Source organism: Drosophila erecta, unplaced genomic scaffold (genome assembly GCF_003286155.1).
Source record: "Drosophila erecta strain 14021-0224.00,06,07 unplaced genomic scaffold, DereRS2 tig00000092-arrow-pilon, whole genome shotgun sequence".
In the NCBI taxonomy this organism is placed as follows: Eukaryota; Metazoa; Arthropoda; class Insecta; order Diptera; family Drosophilidae; genus Drosophila; species Drosophila erecta.
Window position 1 is genome coordinate 9,508,605 of NW_020825207.1, and position 23,486 is coordinate 9,532,090.

General features: G+C 44.6%; 4 protein-coding genes across 7 annotated transcripts in view; 3 read left to right on the forward strand and 1 right to left on the reverse strand.

The window, feature by feature from the left end:
- Positions 1-5,742: 5,742 nt before the first annotated feature.
- LOC6548311 (cilia- and flagella-associated protein 161) lies at positions 5,743-7,400 on the forward strand. Its single transcript, XM_001975288.3, has 4 exons — positions 5,743-6,126; positions 6,181-6,696; positions 6,754-6,858; positions 6,913-7,400. Exons 1-4 carry the CDS (start codon positions 6,031-6,033, stop codon positions 7,120-7,122), a joined length of 927 nt encoding a protein of 308 aa, XP_001975324.2. The 5' UTR covers positions 5,743-6,030; the 3' UTR covers positions 7,123-7,400.
- A 194-nt stretch (positions 7,401-7,594) lies between these two features.
- LOC26527106 (trypsin-1) lies at positions 7,595-8,404 on the forward strand. Its single transcript, XM_015157426.2, has one exon. The coding sequence runs from the start codon at positions 7,608-7,610 to the stop codon at positions 8,379-8,381; it is 774 nt and encodes a 257-aa protein (XP_015012912.1). The 5' UTR covers positions 7,595-7,607; the 3' UTR covers positions 8,382-8,404.
- Positions 8,405-8,711: 307 nt separating this feature from the next.
- LOC113564260 lies at positions 8,712-9,521 on the forward strand. The gene has a single exon (XM_026980217.1). It carries the CDS (start codon positions 8,712-8,714, stop codon positions 9,519-9,521), a length of 810 nt encoding a protein of 269 aa, XP_026836018.1.
- A 392-nt stretch (positions 9,522-9,913) lies between these two features.
- LOC6548308 (putative polypeptide N-acetylgalactosaminyltransferase 9) overlaps positions 9,914-23,486 on the reverse strand; it is a 57,938-nt gene continuing 44,365 nt past the window's right edge. For 2 of the 4 annotated variants that reach the window (XM_015156806.2, XM_026981247.1), the window contains 6 exons: positions 17,707-17,925; positions 15,889-16,031; positions 15,714-15,804; positions 15,146-15,247; positions 11,872-11,979; positions 9,914-11,536 (listed from right to left, as the gene is read on the reverse strand). In XM_015156806.2, coding sequence (XP_015012292.1) covers positions 11,375-11,536; positions 11,872-11,979; positions 15,146-15,247; positions 15,714-15,804; positions 15,889-16,031; positions 17,707-17,925 — 825 coding nt within the window. In that variant the 3' untranslated portion in view covers positions 9,914-11,374. Of the gene's footprint in view, positions 11,537-11,871; positions 11,980-15,145; positions 15,248-15,479; positions 15,591-15,713; positions 15,805-15,888; positions 16,032-17,706; positions 17,926-23,486 lie in introns of all 4 variants that reach the window. The other 2 variants (XM_001975285.3, XM_026981246.1) reach the window with 1 other exon arrangement.

Below are 23,486 nucleotides of genomic sequence, written 5' to 3' on the forward strand. Positions count from 1 at the left end.
CTAACTTAAGTATTTAAAGGACTAAAGAGGCCGAATGATTACGTTTTCCATATTTATTTCTAAAAATACACTCCTTGTCTCAGCCGATTGACAAATATTTTGTTACCAACTATGGTCTGTTCTAACTTTACCATATGCTCGAAAATAACTACTAAATTCCGCTGGTGACAAAAAAATGAAATAAATCAGAGTCAAGCTGAACGTTGGATGTCTCGATTAGAAGGTGTGCCCTGCAGCGGACGTAAATATGGTCATAAAACTTAGAGCCCACTTAGAGCGACAATATCGCTTATTGCCCCCATGCAATCGAGTAGCTAGATAAGAAACGTGCCTCAAATCGGCCGAGCAACTAGCTCACGTTCACGTGATGGGCACGCCGATCCACCAGGCCAGGTACATTTACACACCGACAGGTAAATCACTAAACAGGTACAACCACAACAATCCGGCGACGTGGGCGATAGTGAATAACGAGCACAATTAACGGCGGGCGATGTGCTAAATGTTGATACAAATGGCTTATCTTGTCACCGATATTTGGCATCAGACAACCGGCAGATTTGCTAATGATCGTGTTCTGCGACCAGATTTCAGACTCCTCGGATTCGTATAGAAACGGACTTAGCAGCCATGGCTGACAGCAAACAGGGCCAATCACCGCTGTTTGAGTTGTTCGAGAGCGGCAAATAGATAACTTGGTGCTTTCAAATGTGTGCCAGTGCAAAATATTGAATCTGTCATTACTCATCCGCCATGTGTGCCTGGCAGAGCACTTTGAACAGTGGCGGTGCTGATAACATTTGCCACGAATGCCCAAAAGTAGGCAACGTTTCGAAAAGAGGTGAAATGGTGGGATTAACGGTCTTTTAACATTTTTTTTTTTTTTTTTTTATTGTAGTTTATTAAGATATACAGGATAGCTATGAACCCTTTTATTACCTTATTTTCTATTGTTTCTGCCAATTGGCGCTCCGGCTATAGGGAATATTTAATATAGCTTTTTCTAGTTTGGTCTAATACTCTCATGTTGTTTTATAATTAATGTTTAGCTATTAAGCTATTGTTATCTTAGCACTAAGTCTCTTGGTTGACGTCTTTTGATCCTCTGCCTCGGTCGAGTAATGGTGAGATCATTAGCGAGACGATTCCTGTGGTTCATCAGTCTTGAGTTGTACCGACTGGAGTGGAAGTTGATTTGTTGTAGTACCGTAACTAGTTTTAGGTCCCTATGTAGCACGCTATTTCGAATGTACCACTCACAGCCTGTAATTTGTCTCGCTATTTTGTTCTGGGCCACCTGAATTTTTTTGATTTGGCTATCTCTTGCTATCCCCCAGATTTGGCAACCATATTGCCAGATGGGAGCAATGACCTGCTTGTATAGGGTGAGCTTATTTCGGGTGGAGAGTTTACTGTTGCTTCTTAGGAGCCACCAGTGCTTTGTCACAGCTGCTCTCACCCTTGTTTTGATGGCTGCTATGTGGGGAGCAAATGTGAGCCGGCGATCTAATGTTATGCCAAGATATTTGGCCGTACTACACTGCTGTACCATCTCCTCACCTAGTTGAACAGCAGGTGGTGTTTTCCTCCTTAGTGAGAAGCACACGTTAGCTGACTTTTGACCATTTATGCCAATATTCCATCTTCTTGCCCATTTCTCGTACCTGTCAGCGTACTCTTGTAGGCCGTCTGCTGCTTCATATTCGCAGGATGATCTGTAAGTAACACAGACGTCATCGGCGAAAGTGGCTAGAGTCATCCTGTCAGGGTTGGCGTCCATACTAGCATTTGGCTGCGGCATATCGTTGGTATACAGACAGTACAATAATGGACCCAGTACACTTCCTTGAGGCACTCCTGCACTGACCTCATGTATCCCTGAGGTTGCGGAGTGGAAACGTACTGCGAACTGCCTATTCGCCAAGTAGGACCGCATTAGCAAGTAATACGGTGCTGGTAGTGTCATTTTTATTTTGGCCAATAGGCCAATATGCCAGACTCGGTCGAATGCTTCCTTAATGTCCAAAAAGAGCGCATTGCAGTATTCTTTCTCATCGTAGGCTTGCAATATTTGGTCAACGATGCGGTGCAGTTGTTCTATTGAACTGTGACCTGCACGAAATCCAAATTGGTGATCAGGGATGGCTCTTCTGGATGACATTATCCCAGCAATTCGGGCAGAGATAAGTCTCTCAAAGATCTTCGAGATTGATGGGAGGAGACTGATTGGCCGGTAGGATGCTGGGTCACTCTCTGGCTTTCCGGGCTTGTGGATCATACTCACTAAGCCAAATTTCCACTGGGCAGGGAAGTAATGCAACCTCAACATAGCGTTGAAGATCAACGTTATGTAAGAGATCGCGTGAGTAGGCAGCGCCTTCAGAGTAGCGTTGCAGATGATGTCGTGGCCTGGTGCTCTTTTAGAGGATTGGCGGTTTATGATCGCTGATATCTCACATTGGTCGAACGGGAGAATCGGTGCATCCATTTGCAGCGCTTGCTCGAGGACTTCCTGCGTTTCTTGTTTTTCCTGTTGGCTGGCAAGGTTAAAGGGCTTGAACCGTTCAGCTAAGTGCCTAGCAAACACTTCCGCTTGTTCCTTGTCAGAACGACACCATGTTCCGTTCTCATTAGCTAGTGGTGCCTTCCTGGGGCACCTCCTTTTTATACTACGCGTCGCTTTCCATAGAGAATGCCTCGCTTCGCTTCCAGTACCAGTGTTGGTAAGCCTCTCGTCGAACCATGCAGCTTTATGGTCCACCAGTTTCTTACGGAGAATATGTTGAGCTCTGTTCCACTCTAATTTGTCTAGAGGGTGGCGGGACCTCATCCATCTTGTCCGAAGTCGTCTCTTTTCAGCAATTAAAATAAGAATTTCCCGTGTGAGGGGTATACCTGCTGCTACGGGTCTCTGTGTCAACGTTCGTGTAGCTGTTATGGCTGCCGATTTCACCTTTACAGCAAATAGGTTGATTGCGTCCTCAATATCTTCTTCTGAGTTGATTTCTATATCAAGATACAGAGATTGCTCTAGAAGACCGCAGAACATTTCTAAGTTGGTGTGTCTGGTTATCAATCGATCTGCTGTAGGATATGTCAATGCTGTGACATCCAGCGTTATGATAAGAGGCAGGTGATCAGAGCTGAGATCAGGAGCCGATGTTATGGAAGCATGAATATCGAGAACGCCTTTCGTTACTGCAAAATCAATGCAGCTTGGAGTTCCTCTCCTACCGTACGGATACCGAGTAGGACTGCCTGTAGCCAGCGTGTTGACTTCCGTACTAAGAATAAGATCCGCGAGAGCGCGACCTCTTTGATTGCATCTTCCTGAGCCCCAGAGCCAGTGAGATGCATTCCAGTCTCCTGCAATTATAAATTTTCGATGATTTAGCGGTAGTATGTCAGCAAATTCATTTGTTGTCCATGTGAAACGAGGAGGACAGTAAATCGCACCAAAGTCGATCACACCAAGCGCTGTGTTTATTCCTGCAGACGCTATTTGTACTTTTTCGCTGGTAACAGGGCTCAGAGGATAATGCACCAAGCTAGATTTTATAAAGATCGCAGCTCCTCCTCTAGCATTGCCAACACTTGGATCATTAGCTGGATATGCATCAAAACCATATATTTTTGGCACAAAGTTTCCTCGGCAGTGAGTCTCACTAATTAGTATGACATCGATCTTATTTTGTCGCGCAAAGCACTCAAGCTCTGGCAGCTTCGTGGAAACGCCATCGGCGTTCCACATTAGAATGCGCAGCGGCATCATATTGTTGATCGTTGCGCTTGGAGGGCAGCAAGCAAATTAAGAATTTGCCCCTGCTGCTGTGTCTGCTGTTGCTGCTGTTTGAGCATCATCATCATCATCTCCGTCTGTTTATCCTGTAACGAGCGGAGTGAATCGATATTTCCATTGAGGGTTCGCATCATGTTTTCAATGTTATTTTCAAGAGATGAGTGATATGCCGTATTTCGGGATCTCGATGCTGAACGGTTGCGGTTGTTGTCTCGTTGAGCTGCAACTCGAGATCTCGATGTCGAGCGGTTGCGGCTGTTGGTTCGTTGGTTTATGTTTGGGTTGTTCTGCTGTTCATGTTGAGAGACATGCACGCCTCCCCTAGCTGCATCTGCATAGGAGACACCTTGACGAGTGGCTACTCTTGGTCTGCTCCTAGTTTGATCATTTGTCTCGGTTTGGCTATTCACAGTAGGCCGAGCTCCAACTCCACGCTTGGGCCGAGATCGTTGCAGGAACGCCTGGTATTTGGGGCACCCTGAATAGCTTGCAGGGTGCTGTTGTCCGCAATTGTAGCACGTGCACGGTTCACTGCGCGGCCTAGTACAGTTGCTGGCAGCGTGCTCGCCAGCACATTTGACGCAAATATGCGCTTTACGACAGTATTTAGCCGTATGGCCAAACTGTTGGCATCGATGGCATTGCACAACAGCATTGCGCTTTCGGAGGGGCTCAACGATAACCCGCATATGGCAAAGTGCCTTGACTAGCAGGATCTCCTTATTATTGGCCGCGGCGGCAATATTCACGAAGAACATATTTACCGGCTTGGCTACAGGGGTGCCTGGCTCACTGCGCCTCTGGGGCAGATGGACGTCAAGCACCTTGTGTCCGAATTTTTCCAGATCCTCCTTAATCTGGCTATGAAGCGTGCTGTGGTGTAAGCCTTTAATGCAGACTTTAAACGGCCTATCTTCCTTCAGTTGGTAGCAATGGAATTCATATTTTTCCTGCTCAAGCCAACTGACAATGCTACGAAAAGTGGTAGCGTCATTTGCATAGAGTCTCATCATACCGCCAAGTGAAGCCCTAGCTTCAACTTTATTTATGTCAATTATTTTCCTGAGTTCTTGCATGAGCAGAGAGACGTTTTCAATACCTTCCATCACTATGGGCGGTGGTTTGGGCTGCGTCTTGTTGGGAGAACCTGAGGTGCCAGGAGAGTTAGCGGCCCGCTTCGCCGCAGCAATGGCAGCTTGATGACTTGTACTAGGCCTCTCACATAGCACGTCGTTGGCGTTCTCAACTTCCATGTCATCTGGGTGAAGCGCTAGCAATTCGAAACGGTTTGAGCTGCCACTATAGTTCGATTGAGGTATGGGAACGTTATCACCGTTCTTGCCGAGGTTAGCTTTTTTCCCATCAGTCTTTGGGGAGGCGCATGACTTGCGCTTTATTGTTTGAAAGCGCTGCGAGGCTTCACCTGAAGCAGGGCTTTGGTAGCGCGAGGCGGTTCCTGATGTGGACCCATTGACGCTCGAAAAAGCAGATGCCAATGAAGCTGCTGTGGCGGCAAAATCGGATACTTGTAGAGTATCATTATCTGAGGGCGCGTTGACGGCATTTCTAAGTTCCTCTCCTAGAACTGCCTTGTTCTTATTAGTAGCACTAGTAGTCGTTGACTGCGGCTTGTCAAATTGTCCGGGTTTCATCGCACGCCTAAGAGTATGCAATAATATCAATTGATCTTGGGGCAGAATAGAAACTAAAAGCTTCTATCTGATACATAGGCCAGAACTTATCTGCTGCTGGAACCAAATGGTAAGCTCCTCACAGATGTTTGTTAAGCTTTCCAACGGATGTTGTGTTAAGCTTGCCGGCACGTGGCCGTTGGACAGCGGAGCACAATTTAATTAAATTTGATAGTTTTAAGATCACTGCACTGGCACGTTACTATCACTGATAGTGACTCAAGATGTCACTAAGCACTAATTGTGCCACTAATTGTGGACTTGTCTCTGGTGATTAGTGGCGAAAATATTAATAACCGCGAGCGATGATCAGGTGCGTGCTGCTCTTCGAAAGCTGCGAGGAAACTTTTTAACATTGTAGTGAGGAAATCCCATATTTACTTTATTATTATGGCCTGTATCTAGTAGCCATTTAATTTTCGAACATTTATAGACCAGCTACAAAATTCATGACATCATTTACATTTACAAACTACACGATAACAGCTACATTCGCGAAAATATTAACTACGTTTATTTAGCTACCCTCAACACAACAAAATGCCTTGCAGAGTCGGCGATATGGATTCTATTTCAGCGCGGTTTCAGCCCAGCGTGCGAATTGGTAATTGGGTGGAAGAAAATTGCCTTGAGGAGGTGGGTCATAACATATGAAATAGTAAAAAAATACTTGTACACACAATTTTTCAGGACAAAATAGTGAACTTTAAGAAACAACGCGATCGCGGCGAACTTCTGGTGGAAAAAGCTCGCACTTTGTATGATAATTTCCACAAGGAGATCGTTTTGGCCGCTCCCAAGCAAACCATTATATTCGGAGCTATTGTGCAACTAATGCCTATTCATATAAACATCAGTGATATGGATACAACCGATCTGAATGCCGCCTTGTCGGTGGTCATCAACGAAAAGGTCGTGCGAAACAGCCAGTCAATCAATGAGAACTGTGAGCTATCTGTGGCGCCTTCGAAGCGGCCTTGTGTGCGAAACTCCTTCAAAATAGTCAGCGGAGATGGTAGGGATCGCACCGGGGAGAATATCAAGTATGGACAGCGATTCCAGCTGCAGTGCATGGCTTCGGAACACGATCCCATAGTACTGTACAGTGGGCCCAAGCGGTGCAACCTGCAGCAGGGTGTCCATGCCACCTATTTGTCCCACAAAAACGGGGAGCTCAATCTCAACTTGGGACTTGTGCATCGCAGTGTAACTAAGTGCTATAAATAGTGCAGTTCACTTTATCCTAATGCAATTTCACCTTAGAAATTAAGCTGTCCGGACAACGATATACCCTTAGCATACACGAATTGGTTCTGCAGACATGTAGATCCAAAGCAGCGTTTTGAGAGCGAGGGAGAAGATATACCTGTAACTAACAATTAATATCTATGCGATACCTATATCTATCATCCATAACCACAGAGCAATTCCCCTTTGGTAATCGTGCATGCAACCACAAATCGAAACCTAGCTGCCGAAAATGTTTTAATCCAAACCCTCTTTGGCCCCGAATTTCTGGTGTCCGTGCAGAACTATCGCAATATCTACAGGCATGAGATATGGAAGAACGTGTGGATGATTAGCAACGGCCACCAGACTGGATCAAAGTCTGCAAATTCTACGTCTCACTAATTTGGCTTTGAAGCTTAGTAGAGCGTCAATATGAGTTGGTATGTGCTAGATGTTTTAGGTGTTTTATGTGGCTGAAATTTAAATTTTGCACATAAACTTTGTCGAGCCGAGCCCCTACTGTGTGGCCTAGATAGAAATTGGCACATGACAGCTAGTTGGGAGAGAAAGAAGTGGGACGGCACTTAAGATTATTGGTTAATGAGCATTGAAGTTCTGCAGATAACATAATATGTATTCAAATCCTAGCAGTGTTATGAAATAAATTTCTAGAAATGCGATTTCTGGTACTCGTTTTTGTTTGCGCAGTATTAATAAAATGAGTTGACTACCCAAAAATCGACCCCCCACCTACGCCACCACCAAACGGGGTCTCTTCCATGGGAAAAAGTGTGCCATTTAGGCGATAAAACCACTCGAACATAACACCACACCAGTCCTATAAATAGAGAACAACTGAACCACACTCGAAACACTCAACCTTTGCTATGTATTCGGTAAACAATCCAGTGAAGCTAGCGATCCTGCTCCTCGCCGTCACTTTTGTTCACGGTGATGTAGATGCGGCAGAAGAGTCACGCATTATTGGTGGCCAGTTTGCTGCCCCGGGACAATTTCCCCACCAGGTGTCCCTCCAGTTGAACGGACGCCATCACTGCGGTGGTTCCCTAATCTCCGAGACCATGATCGTAACAGCAGCCCACTGCACCATGGGACAGAATCCCGGCCAAATGAAGGCCATCGTGGGAACAAACGATTTGAGCGCCGGAAATGGCCAGACCTTTAACATTGCCCAGTTCATCATCCATCCGCGGTACAATCCGCAGAGCCAGGACTTTGATATGTCGCTGATCAAGCTGAGCAGTCCGGTTCAGATGGGAGGAGCTGTACAGACCATTCAACTGGCAGATTCGGACTCCAATTATGCCGCGGATACGATGGCAATGATTAGCGGATTCGGCGCCATCAATCAGAACCTGCAGCTGCCCAACCGCTTGAAATTTGCCCAGGTGCAGTTATGGAGCCGTGATTACTGCAATGCCCAAAACATTCCCGGCCTCACAGATCGCATGGTGTGTGCCGGACATCCCAGTGGCCAAGTGAGCTCCTGCCAGGGAGACTCCGGTGGTCCACTGACCGTCGAAGGCAAGCTCTTCGGTGTGGTGTCATGGGGATTCGGTTGCGGAGCCAAAGGACGTCCGGCCATGTACACGTACGTGGGTGCCCTCAGGTCCTGGATCAAACAGAATGCCAATGTGTAAATGGGAAATGAAGTTGTCAAACAAATAAAACTGCTGCAATGTTATACAACTGCGTTTTTAAATTTCAATTATATTTAAGAAAAGAGGTATTTTGCTTCACCAACATAATATTACTTGCAAGATTTTTTAAATACAAGATGTACTTGGTGCTATTTCGTTTCATGCCCAGCAATTTTTAAGGTGGGGAAAAGCACAACGTGCTCGTATCATAATAGATGTGCTTTCTTATTCTGTTTGTTTATTCTGCCTCTCTGAGCATTCGAAGAAGTACTCGATTATAAAAAACAAATTCCAAGCTTGCCGCAGCTCAGTGATGCAAAGAACCGCGACATGGAGGGTCAAAAAGCCGAAAATAACAGCGCTGATGACGCAATTCGTCCGACAGATTCCGCGCCGGCTTTGAATGTGCTGTGCTCCGTATGCAAAGAGTTCTTTCGTGCAAATGACAACGTTTGCCACTCTAATAGGTGCGGTCATGCCTTCCACTCCAGCTGCCTGAGCCGCTGGCTAAGCAGATCCCTCACCTGCCCACAATGCCGGACCGCCTGTGGTCGTTCTGCATCCAGACTCTATCTGAACTTCGCCCAAGTCACAGAGACGTGCGATGATCCACCTTCAGACGACAAGTTCTACAAAATGGATGAGCACTTCGAGTGGCGGCCCATGGAACTGGATGAGGACAGCAGATCAGAGTACTCGCACCTGCTGTCCGACGAAGCCGTTCAGTGTGGATTCGATGATGAGGGGAATCCCGCTTATGTGGCACGAGCCTACTTCGACAACGATCGCCTGCCGGCCCACTATGTGCCACGGAAGAAGGTTGCCTTCGGCGGCTGGAACGGTTTGGCATACGCTCTAACCGATGGAGTGGAGTTGCTGGTGCTGAAAGATTGCGACCACCAGTGGGTGGACGGAACGAATGGCTCATATCCGCAGGATGCGCTGCCCACTGGCTACTCGCATTGGGGCGAGGTCACCTACACGGGACGGGCTTTGTACAAAGGAGTTTTGCGGCTGGGCAAGGTGCACCCCTCCTACAATAGAATTTTCATACCACATAAGGGAAAGGAGGTCGGCGGGCTTGTGTACGAGGTGCTGGTGCTCACTCCACGCGAGCCTGCTGTGCAAAGTGATACCTGATTTTAAGCCCTGAATATTGCAGTACTTCATTTTATTAAATGTATAAAATTAACAGTAAAAAATATTAAAGAATTTTGTATTCAAATAATACTTCTGGCCCTCTACAATTTACTTACACGAGTAGCGTGTAAAATCGTGTTCTAATTGAATTTTTACATGGACAAAGAAAAACCTTCCGGTAGGTGGCTCTTAGTTCTGCTAATGACTCATAGATGGCTAAGGCATATCAGATGTTCTTTACTTTCCACTTGTCTTTTTGATCTTTTTAGACCCTCTTAAGCACATTCCATAAAATATGAGTTGGATAAACGTTAATTGGGTTATAATATTTTCAGGTCTCTAAAATAAGTGTAATTCCCAAAACAAGGTAATGTACGTAATGCAACCAGAGCTTCAATTTACATATTTATTTATAACTGTATCTGATTCCTTGCACAATATTTGCGTTATTACTACACATTTACTACGCGCTTAGTTAACTATTGTAAGTTTAGTTTAAAAAAGATGATCGACCACTTCCTATGGCTTTTGGTTTCGTACGTAAAATGTAAATGCCGCCTACGACGAAGCTCGCTGGCTGGAATAAAACATAGCAAATGAAAAACAATGCGCAACTGTTGGCTATCGTATTGATATAATATGTACGTTTTAGTCTTGAATAAAACAGTATTTAATCATAGTTATGTACACATTCTGCAGGATGCGATATGAAATTGTATAGTATAGTATATACACAGTCGCTGTGATTGTGACCTAGCCTAATTCTACAAGAGTTCGATGAACGATACAATAGCATATGTGTAAGAATGCGTCCGTAATAAATAGAAGGCACTATGCACATTTGCATTAAGGTCTAACTACTAGGGCCTAACGCTATATATATCTTGTGTGATATCGGTAGATTGGAAACTGATATATGTAAGTACTACAAGCTGGCTTTTTCCAACAAATAGGATATGTTGTTGTCGTTTTGAGAATCCAACGAAAGGAAATGCAACGGATTTGGATTTTCAAAGAACACAAAGTTACCCGAAATCTAAAGATTAAACGTAATTTGGCAACGCTCCTCGTTTAAAAATTAAGCAACACAAGACTGTTCCTAAGTCGTACGAAAATAAATAAAATCAAAATTTTGGTTCGCCATTTCAATGGATATACAGAAAGATAGGTACAAGAATTCATATAAACGGGAATGCTCGGGGTCTCGGGCGAAACAAAGGCTATCACCAAATGCTTTCCAACTCAGACTTAGCCTAGGGCTTACCGCTAAAACATATATTTGGAATGAGGCTTTCGCAGAGCCATTTGATGACATTTGTAAAATTCATAAATAATTCGGACACAGAGACACGGTTCACACTTTCCATAAATTGTGCTAAATGTTTACAAATTTAAATGCAAAAATTGCGCTACGACTTCGCTTTGTTGGCCAGCACATGTCCCTGGCCGGGCTCCATTAGGCCGGAACTTAGGGCTAGAAATCTTATCAACTTATAGCTACTGTACAGCAGTCGTTCCCTTTTCAGTGTCTGTTTGTCTAGTCTGTGGATGTGTGGTACTTAGGGCTAAGTAACGTCTACACTGTTGTTTGGAAACATATAAACTTGTATAATATATAGATAGCATGGCAAGTGATGCTGCTGCTGCTGCGTCTGCTGCTCCTGATGCTGCCATCCGATCGTCCCTCTTCCACTGCCTATTGCACATGCCTCGGGGGAATTTAATTACTCCAACTCCTGTCGCCACTTCATGTCCTGCCGCTGCTTCCTCCTCTCGTCCTGCTGCTATGCATGTGGTTGCTGGTGTCGCCGCGAAGTGGGCAACAGGAGGTTGCCCCTCGCATAGAAGTAGCCTCACAACTTGGAGCTGTCGTAGTTCTCGAGGGTCCACTGTTGGCGATTGAGGCTCTGGTTGCACTCCTCCATCAGCAGCTTGTCCTTGCTCTCGCTGATGGCCAGACACTTGCCTGAGGTGCCGTGGTGCAGCTGCTTTGTGTTCTCGCGGTAGGTCCAGAACTAGAAGTAAAGGATTCGATTAGAGGACTACTCCCTTGGGCTCTAAATTCATTTTCCTGAACCTTGCGGTTAGGGCAATATTATTATTTAATTTTCTTTGCTTTAAAAAATTTCAAAACCATGTTATTTTTTCTTGTAGTCTTTAAACGGTTTAAATAACGTAAATTAACACTTTAGATGACTACAAAAAGAAACGACTTTAAGGTCGCATTTACGTATTCAAGTTATCACCGTCTACATACATGAAAGTGAAACATCACTCATGAACGTGAAATACATTTTATTGGAATATTTTCATAGTACCTTCTACCGTCATACATATTTCATCCACTCACCTGATTTCCTTTGCCCCCGTGGCAGCCGAAGAGCGTCACATCCTTGCCGGCATAATCGAGACAGGAGTCGTCGCGACGGATTTCACCCGCCTTGCTGAGCATCCAGTACTGGGAAAATTGGGGGAAAGCACATTAATATAAATTGTAATGGCGGGGAATGCGTTTGCCAGTTGCCAAAAGTTTTTCCAGGGCTACAAACGCACAACTTATTACACACTGATGTTTTATTCAATTAAATGCCGAAAAAGCAGATCCGCTTGTGACTGTGTTCGAGTTTGAGTGCATATATCCTATCCTGTGTGTGTGTGTGTGTGTGTGAGTAAGGGTGGGCGTGTCTGTGTGTGTGAGTCTGGGTTTTGTCTGAAACTCAGTGGCCATGATTATTTATAATTTAAAACACGTTGCCAATGCCAGATGGCCTGAGCCCGGTTCAGATTCTGCTGGTGACTGGAATTGCCTTTGTTTGCCCTGCTCCTGCCACGCCCCCTGAACCGCGCGCCCCCTCTCGCAGTCCAGGTCGTGACCAGCCGCCATTTTGTGTTACCATTTCCGTTTCCGCACCGCCTGCCCGGAAGGACCACCATCCTTATTTTGTTTATAATGATGCCAGGAGTGGAATAATGATGAGATTGGTCAGCGCAGAGGAGGCCCGCAGGCTTTGTGCCATGAATAATTACTATTATTGTTTGGCCGTTCAATTAGGGCAGTTTTAAGGGGCATTCGGTAAAAACTGGCTGATACTACCACCAATTTGCATTGGAAAAATTGGATTCTTCGAAAGAAAATGACTGTGATCAATGTTTGATCATTTTCGATTGTATTTGACGAATTTAAGATATATTATCTTTAAGCTTAGACCTTGAAGATACGCACCGTATAATCGGAATATCCAGCCTAATGCACACTTTCACTAGTTGGCCAAGGACTTTCCCTTTGCAGTTCGTGCTCGTCCTGGCTCTTTGTTTAGACTTACAACCCACCTCCCCCCGCCTCGCGCGATACCATCGTCCTTGGCGGTCTCAATTTGCATTTCCTTTATCAATGCTTCCTCTTTCCCCCACGATTGTTTTGTGTTTCTCTGTGTGTGTGCGAGATGCGTTTTTAATTACGTTTTTTCATTTATCACTACACAGTTTTTATCTAGTGCTCTTTTTTCATTCAGCTCCATGCTTTGTCCACCCCCCCGGAAAAAATGTGCTTGCGGGCTGGTGAAAAATATTTTTGCTAGCCTAGACGCGTTTTTCTTCCGCGTGAGCGAAATACTTTCATTATGTGGACAGTACAACCGACGCCACGTTTTCCCACCCTTATCCACTTTTTGGTGCGCATATCCTTTGACGTGGTAGTCAAAAGCGTTTTATTTTCCCCTCTACCCATTTGGCTGGATTCGCTTGCTAAATTTTACGATGTGCGAAATTAAAATTTGCGTGCAAAGGAGCGAAAATGTCCACGTTTTTGCTGGCAAATGTTGATTATTTTAACCGCATTTCCGAGTGCATAGAAACATTTGCGAAATCTTTTTCGTAATTTCCCCCCTTTAAATGAGGCTTTCACTTTGTTACATTGTGTGTTTCTGTGCAAAGGGCGAGAGCTTAGGGCTTCGGGCGGTGGGCGTGGCCGTTGTCTGTCTGGGGCGATTTTAGGGCAAGCGGAACGAGGTCAACACGTTTCCCCCACTTTAAATGTTGAATATACAATACAACCCACACATCCGCAGTGTATCTGTGTGAGCGTAAAAGTATCTCGGCTCGTATTTAGTACCCCGCATTTGTGAGGCACAAGGATATGTTGTGTTTGTGTAGGTAAATCAAAGTTTGAGCATAGTAAACCATTAGGAATGGAATTATATTTTATGGTTTTACCACCAAGCAAATTAGCTTAGCCACATGAGCTCATCGAACAGGTGAAAGGGTATCCTGTAGGCATGACCTTTTGAAATGACATTCCTTCGTGTGACTGTGAAGGGTTCTATTGTTGCAGTTCATTTGTGTGCTACTGTGTTGTTTGTTTCTTCATTGTAGCTCAAAATACTTGTAGTAAGTAAGCTTTCTGTAGTACGCCGATTGTAAATGTGTTCCTTTTTCAGGCTGAATGCATAATAAACGGAAAAGCTGAAGCCAAAGCCAATGCCATGTAAATGATTTATCATTTGACATTATATTTATGATTGTGTTTTAATTAATTTCTGTGACATGGCATAAATCGTCCGAAGTACCCAAATATATGCAACTCTTTGAAATTGCGTAAGTGTTGGTACGTGCGTGTGCGTGTGTGTTTGTGTTGTGTTTGCGCTTGTATGCATCCTGTAAAACTGTTAAATTGTCAACGCAATTTCAGTTGGCAACTTTTATTGATAAATACTTTCACTTATGCTAGGCAAATAAATTGAATATGAGTTGTTTGCCGGCGAGCAATAAATCAAAAATATTTATGTACTCTACAGATATTTGTTATTGTAGCCACAAACTCCGTCAAAATTAGTGCTCAAAACCGCAGGACTTCCACAAGGGAGAATTTAACAACGGCAAAAATATTATTGTTGTCAGTTTTTGTAAGAGGGATCCACTTTGAAAACCATTACTTAAGGGAAAGGACATCCCAGCAGGCACCAAAAATCAAAAGTAATATACGGGAACAACTTTTCGAACAAAGGGAAAGAAATTAGTTGAAGGATTTAGATAATTGGGTTTGGAAAGTTGTAATGAGCTGAGATAGGAATTAAAGAAGAACGTTAAGGAAATAGGGGCTGACAAAAATGATAAGCTACTCCTACTTTATAGAATTGAAGCTAAATATTACTAAATTAGTAAAATAACTAAATAGTAAAGTAAAATTGTCATTCATCGACAACTAGATTGCGATTCAGAAGACGTATAAATAATGTTATTAGGAGTTACTTCTGGTTTTTGAATAAAAGTTGATAATGATAATTATTATAATAGTCCAAACGGATCCTGAACCTTTTGTAATTTGGTTAAGCAATGATGATGTTAAGTGATATGACTTGTAGAAGTAGTTTGTCTAGTGTGGAATTGGGTTTGGAATAAGGTTAAAGTTAGGTAAGCAAGCTGAAAGTAAGCAAAAAGATACCAATACTTGGAAATACAGAGCGAAAAGCGTTAAGTCAGAGAAGAGAAAGAATAGGTACGCAGCAGAACACCGATTGGAAAATGAATCCATAAAGCAACGAGATCGAGAAACCGGGAATCAGGGACTCTGAATCGCCGCCTCCTGCTTTTCTGAGTTCTGAGGATGTGGACATGGAGGCGGATACCTGATTTCCTCCTTGGCCATGGCACTCATAAACGGAAACCGGCGTTTCCTCTTCGGATTTCTCTTTTGCATCCAGACACATGCCCTTCGGCACATTGGCGATCTGTAAATTAAGTGCACTATATAGCGGATCTGACAACTTAAGAACAAAATGGAGATATTAGGGGGAAGTAACACCCAATCGCCCAAAAGAGAGTTTAGTTTGTTTCACAAGTTTATAGTAGTAGTTTCGAAGGAGTGGAAAGTGAGAAAGAGTGCGTTGTTCCTGGCGCGGATTTCTTGAGGCTGGACGGAGTTTGTGGCGGTCGCATTGCTGCCGAGATGGGCCAACAAACCTGGTTTCCACCCTGCCGATGGCAGGGATACGTGCCCACGGCCTTCTTCTGGTGCTTCTTGCCAGCCGGTGCGTCCAAGCAGGTGCGACCGCCATAACCTAGGTTTCTTATCTGTGGATTGGATGTGGTGTTTACGGGTCGTCATTTGGTTGGATTGGTATTAATTTGGGGCAGTTTAGTTGGGTCGTGGGATTGGGTTAGGGTGAAGCATCTTATGCAACTCCGGACACTTACCTCTCCATGGGCTACCGAATCGCCGGGAATGAAGAGCTCGGGGTAAATGTTGTCCAGGTACCACTTGAAGCTCTTGCACTTGAGATCGGTACTGGGCGGGAAAGTAAGTGAACAAATAGTTTTTTATAAATAGTTATGAATATTCAGAGAAGGCGGTAATGTTGTCAGAACTTACCGCAGCTTCCTGCGATCGCTGACATCGCCCCAGTCGCCCTTGTCGTTGCCGATGCGGTGGTAGTAGTACTGCGAGTACTCGTCCATCCAGACCTCCGCCAACCGCACGGAGTTCTTCTTCAACACGTTCACGCCAGAACGCCACTGCAATTAAGGGAAAACAGGAGCAGTATGGCCATGAGTGGGTGGTCAAGGGGTGGCAGGGCGCAATCAATGGGCGGCAGCCGGTGTGCTCGAGTCAATGGAAATATTTGGTCAGCAAACAGAGTCGGTCGCATGGAGGAGTTGCAGGGGGAGCCGTGCGGAGTGGACAACAAAGCCTAATTACCTGAATGAGTAGCTTTTGCTTAGTGGCATTAGGTGGCTCCAGTGGCAGCCAGTGCTCAGCCCTTTTGCGGTTTTGTCCTGGCCAGCTGGCCAACTGGCCATCTGGCCATCTGTCTTGGCCCCTCCCTTTGTGTCTTTTCCGCCCTTTGTCCCAGTATGCGAACAATGTCCCTCCGTTGTGTGTCTTGTTTTGTGTTCGTGTGTCCACTGTACAGGTGTCTGTGCTCGTGCATTGCTGCATTCTCGACGGCACCAGTAAAGTACTTGGCCCAGAGGAAGTGTTCTGACATTTATTGAAAACGCCGCCTGGCTTTGGCCGTAAATTGTGGAGGCTCTGGAATCACCCGCTTTGCGATAAATACAATGATCTCTGGCGATTCCTTTGAAGTAATCTATGAATCTGTTGCCTACAGGTGCACAATTCTATTGAATTGTTCTGCATTGTTTGTAATTCTTCTTTGAGTGAGTTTAATTATAGTAATGCGAGGAAAATTGGGCTGCACATGGTGTTATTTGATTTGTATTATTAGATTCCAATTCTATTGTTTCTGTCCGTAATTAACTGCTGTGTTATTTAATTGCATTGTGCAATCCGGTAATTCAAATCAATAATTCCCGACTACTAAGTAACTTATTTGAAAATTGTATTTAAAAAAGATTTGCAAACAATGTGTGCCCTTGGATTAGCCATTGTTATATACTTATTTGGCTTTAATTCGAAAACCATTTGAGTATGAGTAACTTAAATTTTCTCCACTGCTTTCCTGTTTTGAAATGTCGAATACTTAAAGTTCCCTACAAAAAATATCTTTGGAAATCTCCAGTGGTGATTATCGAGGCCCAACCAACTCCGCTGGGAATTGGCAGGTGCCCAATTGGTTAGTTTCACTCCAGGGATATTCAGGCTTTTGTATGTGTTACGCCATTGACATCAAAACAGTTGCCAAACTTTTGTCAAGCGTAAACCGTTGATAATTGAAGCTGCTCCAAAAATGGGGATCCGGGGGAATAATGGATGGTTGTGGTTGGGAACGGGGGGTTGTTGAAGCGGGCGAACTCGGCAAATACACACACACAAACACCATCGCTAGATAACATGCTGCAAGGACAGCCGCAATGCATGTCCATGTTGTTGAGTGAGTGTGTGTGTGAGAGTCCTTGTGAGTCCATGTCTGTGCCATGTGTGCCATGTGTGCCATGTTGCTGCTCTGCGGCTGCGATTCGACAGAAAGGAGAAACGGGCGGCGCGGGGCTACCAGGATTGGGCTACTGTTTACCAAACACGAAGCTTTGGACCGGTTTGGTAACTGGTCCTGAGGCTGCCCACTCATGTTGGCCAGGAGTTTTAAGTTCCAGCAGACCCACTCTGCCTTTCCTTAATGAGCAGTATGGCGCTGTCTATCGGAATTGGTTTTGCGTCCGTCTGTCTGCCCGCAATGATTTGCCATTTTCTGTGCGGCTTTCTTTTCAATAATTGATCGATGGCACTTACCTTGTAGGGCGAACGTTTCCGGAATATGTGACCCACGTGAGAGCAGGGCACTATCTCCAGGGTGCCGCCGCACATCCAGGTCTTGAAGGACAGCTCCAGATTCTCGCCGCCCCAAATATCAAATCCGGAGTCATAGGTGCCCAGACGATCGAAGAACTCCCTGTCGATGGAGAAAAGTCCGCCGGCCATTGTGGGTGAGTAGACGGGTTCGGCGGTGCTCTGGAAAATAGGAATCAGGAAAAACCAAAGGTAAGAGCAATTTCATTTGCCTAATTGATACTCGCCAGCACTGAGCCAGAGATAAACAGTGAGGAGGATGTGCCACAAGTGGCATAGCACCTGAGCAAACTTTCCGCAGTCAGCCGCCCAACGTTTTTCGCCCATCTTTTTTGGTTTGCAGAAAGTTTTCTTGCACCCCCAGCTTTTTTTGGTTACTTTCAACAGCTTGCCACAAAATACTTGAGGCTACGTTTTATTTAGCACAACATTTTCATTGCTCCCCCGCCTCGAACGTCCCTCTCTCTCTATCTTCTAAGGGCTATCTCTTTCACGCTTTTCATCTGCTTTCACACAATGGAGAATTTGGTTGTAATTGAATATTTTGTCTGGGTCCCTGGATTTCGCTGCTGGTAGCATTTAATTGAAGAATTTCATTCTATGCTAGAGTGCAATTTAATACCTTTGGCTTTGCCTGAATTTGTAGTTTTGCTTGTGCTGTGTTTGCACTTTCCAGCTGTTATAAAATAATTAAAAATAAATAAAGTTTTGCACCGGTATTTATTTTGTTTTGCTCATTTGTGTGCAGTGGAAAATACATTTCAGGCTAAATAATTCAGAAAGTTGTAATAACACGTTATTCTCTACTGAAACCTGATGGCCAAGTACTCTTTTCGACACTCCTCATGTTTTGCAGTGTCTTTTGTTTAGCTTAGTGCTCCTTTCAGGTTTTACATAAGAGAATTACACTTGGTTGAAGTTACTTAAATAAATTTGGACCATAAAGTTCTGCAGTCAGAGTAGGCATTGTCTCGTAATTGTTAATTAATTATCTGGGAATGAGCATTTTTATTCACATTATATATTTATTGTGATTGCATTTCATTTAATGGATTGCTCTCTGGGGAGACATCATAATAATTTGCGTTATTACGAAACAACGCGAAATATGCGACAGAGGTTGCCAACAGTAATTATTGCGTATACGCAACGTGGCAAAGGCCAAAGGATACAACCATGAATGCTGGCTAAGTTAACATACACAACTGCAGGTCATGTAATTGAGTTTCATGAGCGAAAAAAGCGCTGACAAACGTAAAACAGGAAATGGCAAAATAAATGAAATTGTCACAGCAAAGGCCCAAAGGGAAAAGCCGGCAAAAACCGGGCGGCCAGGAATGAGTGGAAGGCAGCTAGAAACGTGTAACTTAAAGTCAACAAAAAGTGGGGGATCCAAGAAAAAAAACAGATCCTGCTACCGGACACCAAGCAAAATCTCCAAACGCGACAAGTGCCACTTTTCCCTGGCGCAGGGAAAACCCGCAACGGAGGGGTTAGGGCCCGTTCGTCGGAAAATTCGCAGTGTGACATTTAATAAACGCCTGCAACGGCTCGCCGAAAACGGGAGATGGCCCAAAAACTAAAGCGACAGGCCCAACAATGTGGACAAATATGCGAAACGCAGCGAATGGTGAACGGCGAACGGCGACTTGGGGGGCGGTTGGAAAATGCCGGGTGGCAGGGGGGAAAGTTTCACTCGCATGCGGGCGGCCATTTTTTGTTGCCACCGGAAGTGACAGAACAAATAGCAAAAGTGAAAAGCTTCAAGGTGCTTCCGGGGGGTCGAAGCCGTGGTTTTCGGCATGCGAGTGTAAAAAGATTTCTTTTGTTGTTATTACCCAAACAAGCCTCGGCTCTGTTCTTTTTTTTTCAAGCTTTTCCTGTGTGTATCCGCTTTTGCTTTCCGTTTTCTCCGCTCGGGAAATGGAAGCAAAAGGCACAAACACTTTATATATACATGCATATATTTTTGTATGTGTATTGAAATAAAAAAAGTTTCTCCACAGCGGGAATAAACTGAAATGAAATAAAATGCAGAGATGAATAAATAAATATACACGAAAATATGAGTGAAGCGTGCTGCCGCCGCTGCTGCAGTTGCACTTGCTGTTTGTGCAAACAACGCGGCAGAACTTTTCGCTTTTCCAAGCCTCCGCACCCCCATTTCCCCATTTTCCCATTTTCCTGTTGGCCCGCATTTGTGTGTGTGTGTGTGTTTGCCGTTGGCTGCATATAATGCAGCTTAAATGATTTAAAAGCGGGCAAATAAACGCAATTTTTATGGCCGTGTCATGTGGCGTTTGTGGGGGGCGGTAAATAAAAATGAAAATCGTGGCAGGAACCAAAGAAAATTGGCAAATCAATTTTCAAATGCAACAGCAACTATTGTAAATAATTTTAAATTTATAGATCCTAAGCTCTTAGATGCTGTACTGCAAAAAAACAAACAACTTTCCGCATAATTATAAGCAAATAATATAGTTTTAATTATTTAAATTACATTCCACAAGTGCTGTTTTTCCATATTGTTATACCATTTACTAACAAAGTGGCAGTTAATTGCGTTTTTAATTGTTTGCGCAAAACAACACTTTGATCGTATGGTTAAATCAATCAGTTGTGTATTTAAGCGAACAAAGTATTTTTAAATCGGTCAATAAGACCGCAAAGTACACATTGAAGTTGCGAAATAAATTTTCACTAAGCCCTTTGTTCACGGAGAGCATATTTTTTACCCTAATCCTGCCACAAGGCCAGTTTGCGTAACTTGGCAGAGCCAGGGGCTTAAATACAAATTCATGGCGAGGAACAATCAATTATTCCAGAGCATCATATAAACAACAAGCGAAGGAATAAAACGAATTTCCAGCGCGGTGAAATAGAGCTTAAAATGACAAAACATCAAAAGTAACTCCAGCACATTTCTCTTGTGTTCACTCGGCAATTTGGATATCAAAATAAATCGCCGGCATTCATAATGGTTAAAGTGTGTGACACACTTTATGATGAGAAATGAGGGGCGCATCTCACAGGGTGCAGGACCACCTCGACCGCAAATTAAGCAAGCGAAACCTCAGAATGCGGTTCGGTTTTAAAGGCCTGGCTTTGTGAGTAATGTGCTAACCTGCTGTGGCTTTCCAGCCAAGACGCTTGGCAAACCAACCAACCGCCCAACCACCCAGCCACCCAGGGTCCTTCAGCCGTAAAACCTCTTTAGCGGAAGTGAAAGCGGGAGTGGCATCAACGTATCCACATTAACATCAAATAAAACAGTCACGTGGAGCGGCAGGAGGCGCCGAAAAAATATGCCCAGGAATATCGTAAATGTCAGAGGAGCCTTTCGACTGGCTGCTTCTGGGATGTCTCACGGAGGAGGCGCTCTGGATTCCCTCCAGGCACGCACCAAGTGCCGATGGGTCTCTTAGCGCACAGCAGGCAGCGGTCCAGGGGGCAGCAGGCGATGATAATGTTTAAAAAACGCAACGCCACGGAGATCCCAAGGCGCAGATACCCTGTAAATAATTGCTATGCTGGCAAGGAAAGAGTACTTTAAAGAATCTCAAGTAGCCTCTCAACACATATATTAACCAAAATGTAAGATGCTCTGGGTACGCCCTCTGCTACCCTGTACGCTGTTATATGTAATGCGCGAAGAAAATAAAGAAGACGTTGTCGGTAGGAAGCAAGCCACGCGCGGAAAAAATGAATATAACGCTGCTTGACATAATGTGAAGTTGACTTTGACAAGTGCTTGGGCCTCACCACGCCCCCAAAGAGGCGGCACCGCAAACACCCATACACACACACGGAAACGTGGAGCCAAGGCTAGGAGGATATAAGGATACAGGATGCAGGATACAGTACAGCGGCAGTTCTGTGAGACGCTGGCAAAGTGGCAACTTAGCGGGGCCAACTTGAGAGCTGAGCTTCATACGCCCGAGTTGCTATTTGCATTTCGAGCCAAGCACCAAAAAGTCGCTATCTTGGCCAAAGTTAATAGTTGAGGAGTGCTTCAGGTCAATGGGCGGCTGGCTGAAGAGCAGCGGAAGCGGAAATGGAAGTGGAATCGGATTCGGAATCGGGATAAGTAGCCTGCATCTGCGTGGATCTATTCGGGAGCTACAGTTTGGCTTATTGCTCGAGTGGTGCAAATCTCTTCCGTTCTTTTGACTCCAGCTTAACCCACTCTGCATCGGCATCGGCATCGGCAAGGAAGTTGGGCTGCTTAAAAACGCATTTAAATGTTTAATGTAGCGAGCACACACACACCCCCACGTGCACAGGGAACGGGGGTAGTTGAGGTGGTAAAAATTAGCATAAAAAAGTTGTTTCAGTGCTCTGCTGATTTTGCTTTGATTACCGGTTCACTGGACTGTTAGCAAATGCTTAACCGTCCCAAGCTCCCTCCAAAGACCCCTTAACCAACACCATCATCACTGAAGAGGGAGATAAAAGTCAGGGGCGTAGTGGGGTCCTGATTTTGTGAGTTGTTCAATTCCCTGTAGATATTATAATTGTTTTATTTTAAACTTTAAGAAAAGAAGATTATTTTATTGATACTTAGTTGCGCTGAGACTCCGCTTGTCAAAGTGGCAAGAAAGGATCTGCAACTGTAAAAGTGGAATTAAGTGCCCGTTTCCGTTTCCGTTTCCATTTACCTAAATCCTTTTGAACCCCTCTTGGAGGCGCGCCCATGGCAACAAGGGGCTGTAATAAAACGCAGCAGCGATTTTCAGGCGCGAAAGCGCGTGCACAAAACTTTGTACGTTTTTACTACGCAGCGCATCCTGGCACAAAGGTCCTGGAGCCGTCGGCAGATCCCCTGGACCAAGTGCAATAAAAACCAAAGTGCAACTTTGCGTATTAAGCAGTAAAATCTGGCGGCGAGAAACGCGCAAGAAGGAGGGCGGCTTAACTGTTGGAAAATTAAAAGAAAATGCCAAATGCTTCCAGGCAGCCAGGCAGGCAGGCTTTCCGCCAGTACACTTGAAACCTTCAACTTAGCCGTCCTCAGGACATTACTAAATTACGCTGTCAAAATGGCAGAAGCTGGGCCAACAGCACGTGCTTGACCCACCCAAGGACGAGCCGAAAATCCACGCTTATTTAATTTGTTCTGATGTTATTTAAGCTCTTAAGCTGGCAAAAGTTGGCTACACAGAGAAATAAATGTGTCGCCAGCACTAGATAATTAGGTAATTTTCCCCTGTATGAATCTTAAGTCATAAGGGAGTATGCTTTATCTTGATGAAAGTTAATTTTTTCCTAGGTGCATTCGTATTTTCGCCTAAGCTGAACCTTATGCGATTATGCCAAAGTAAGGACCACGTTTACCTTTGGCCTTGTCCGCATCCGTGGGCAGTAACCTCCCATTTTCCACCTCTTAATTCCCCCACTTCCAAGGACTCCCCGAAACTTGATGAAAGTGTAATTTTTGGTTATGCGAAACGCGTGCTCAATTTGCATGGCAGCTGGGCAGATGGATGGGATGCCTGATAGATGGGAAAGTTGGTGGGGAAATGGCTGGGCGGTAACTGCCCACCATACAGCACAAGTACGTGCTTACATCCAGTTGATGAGCGAATATGGACGCTGGTCTCAAGTCCTGCATAAATTATGCATGCAATTTGAAGGTACGACGATTGCCGCAAAATATGCACCTATTAGCAGTTAACAAAATGCAGATGGCTCACTTACTGCGACCCATTTACATCCCATTTCTA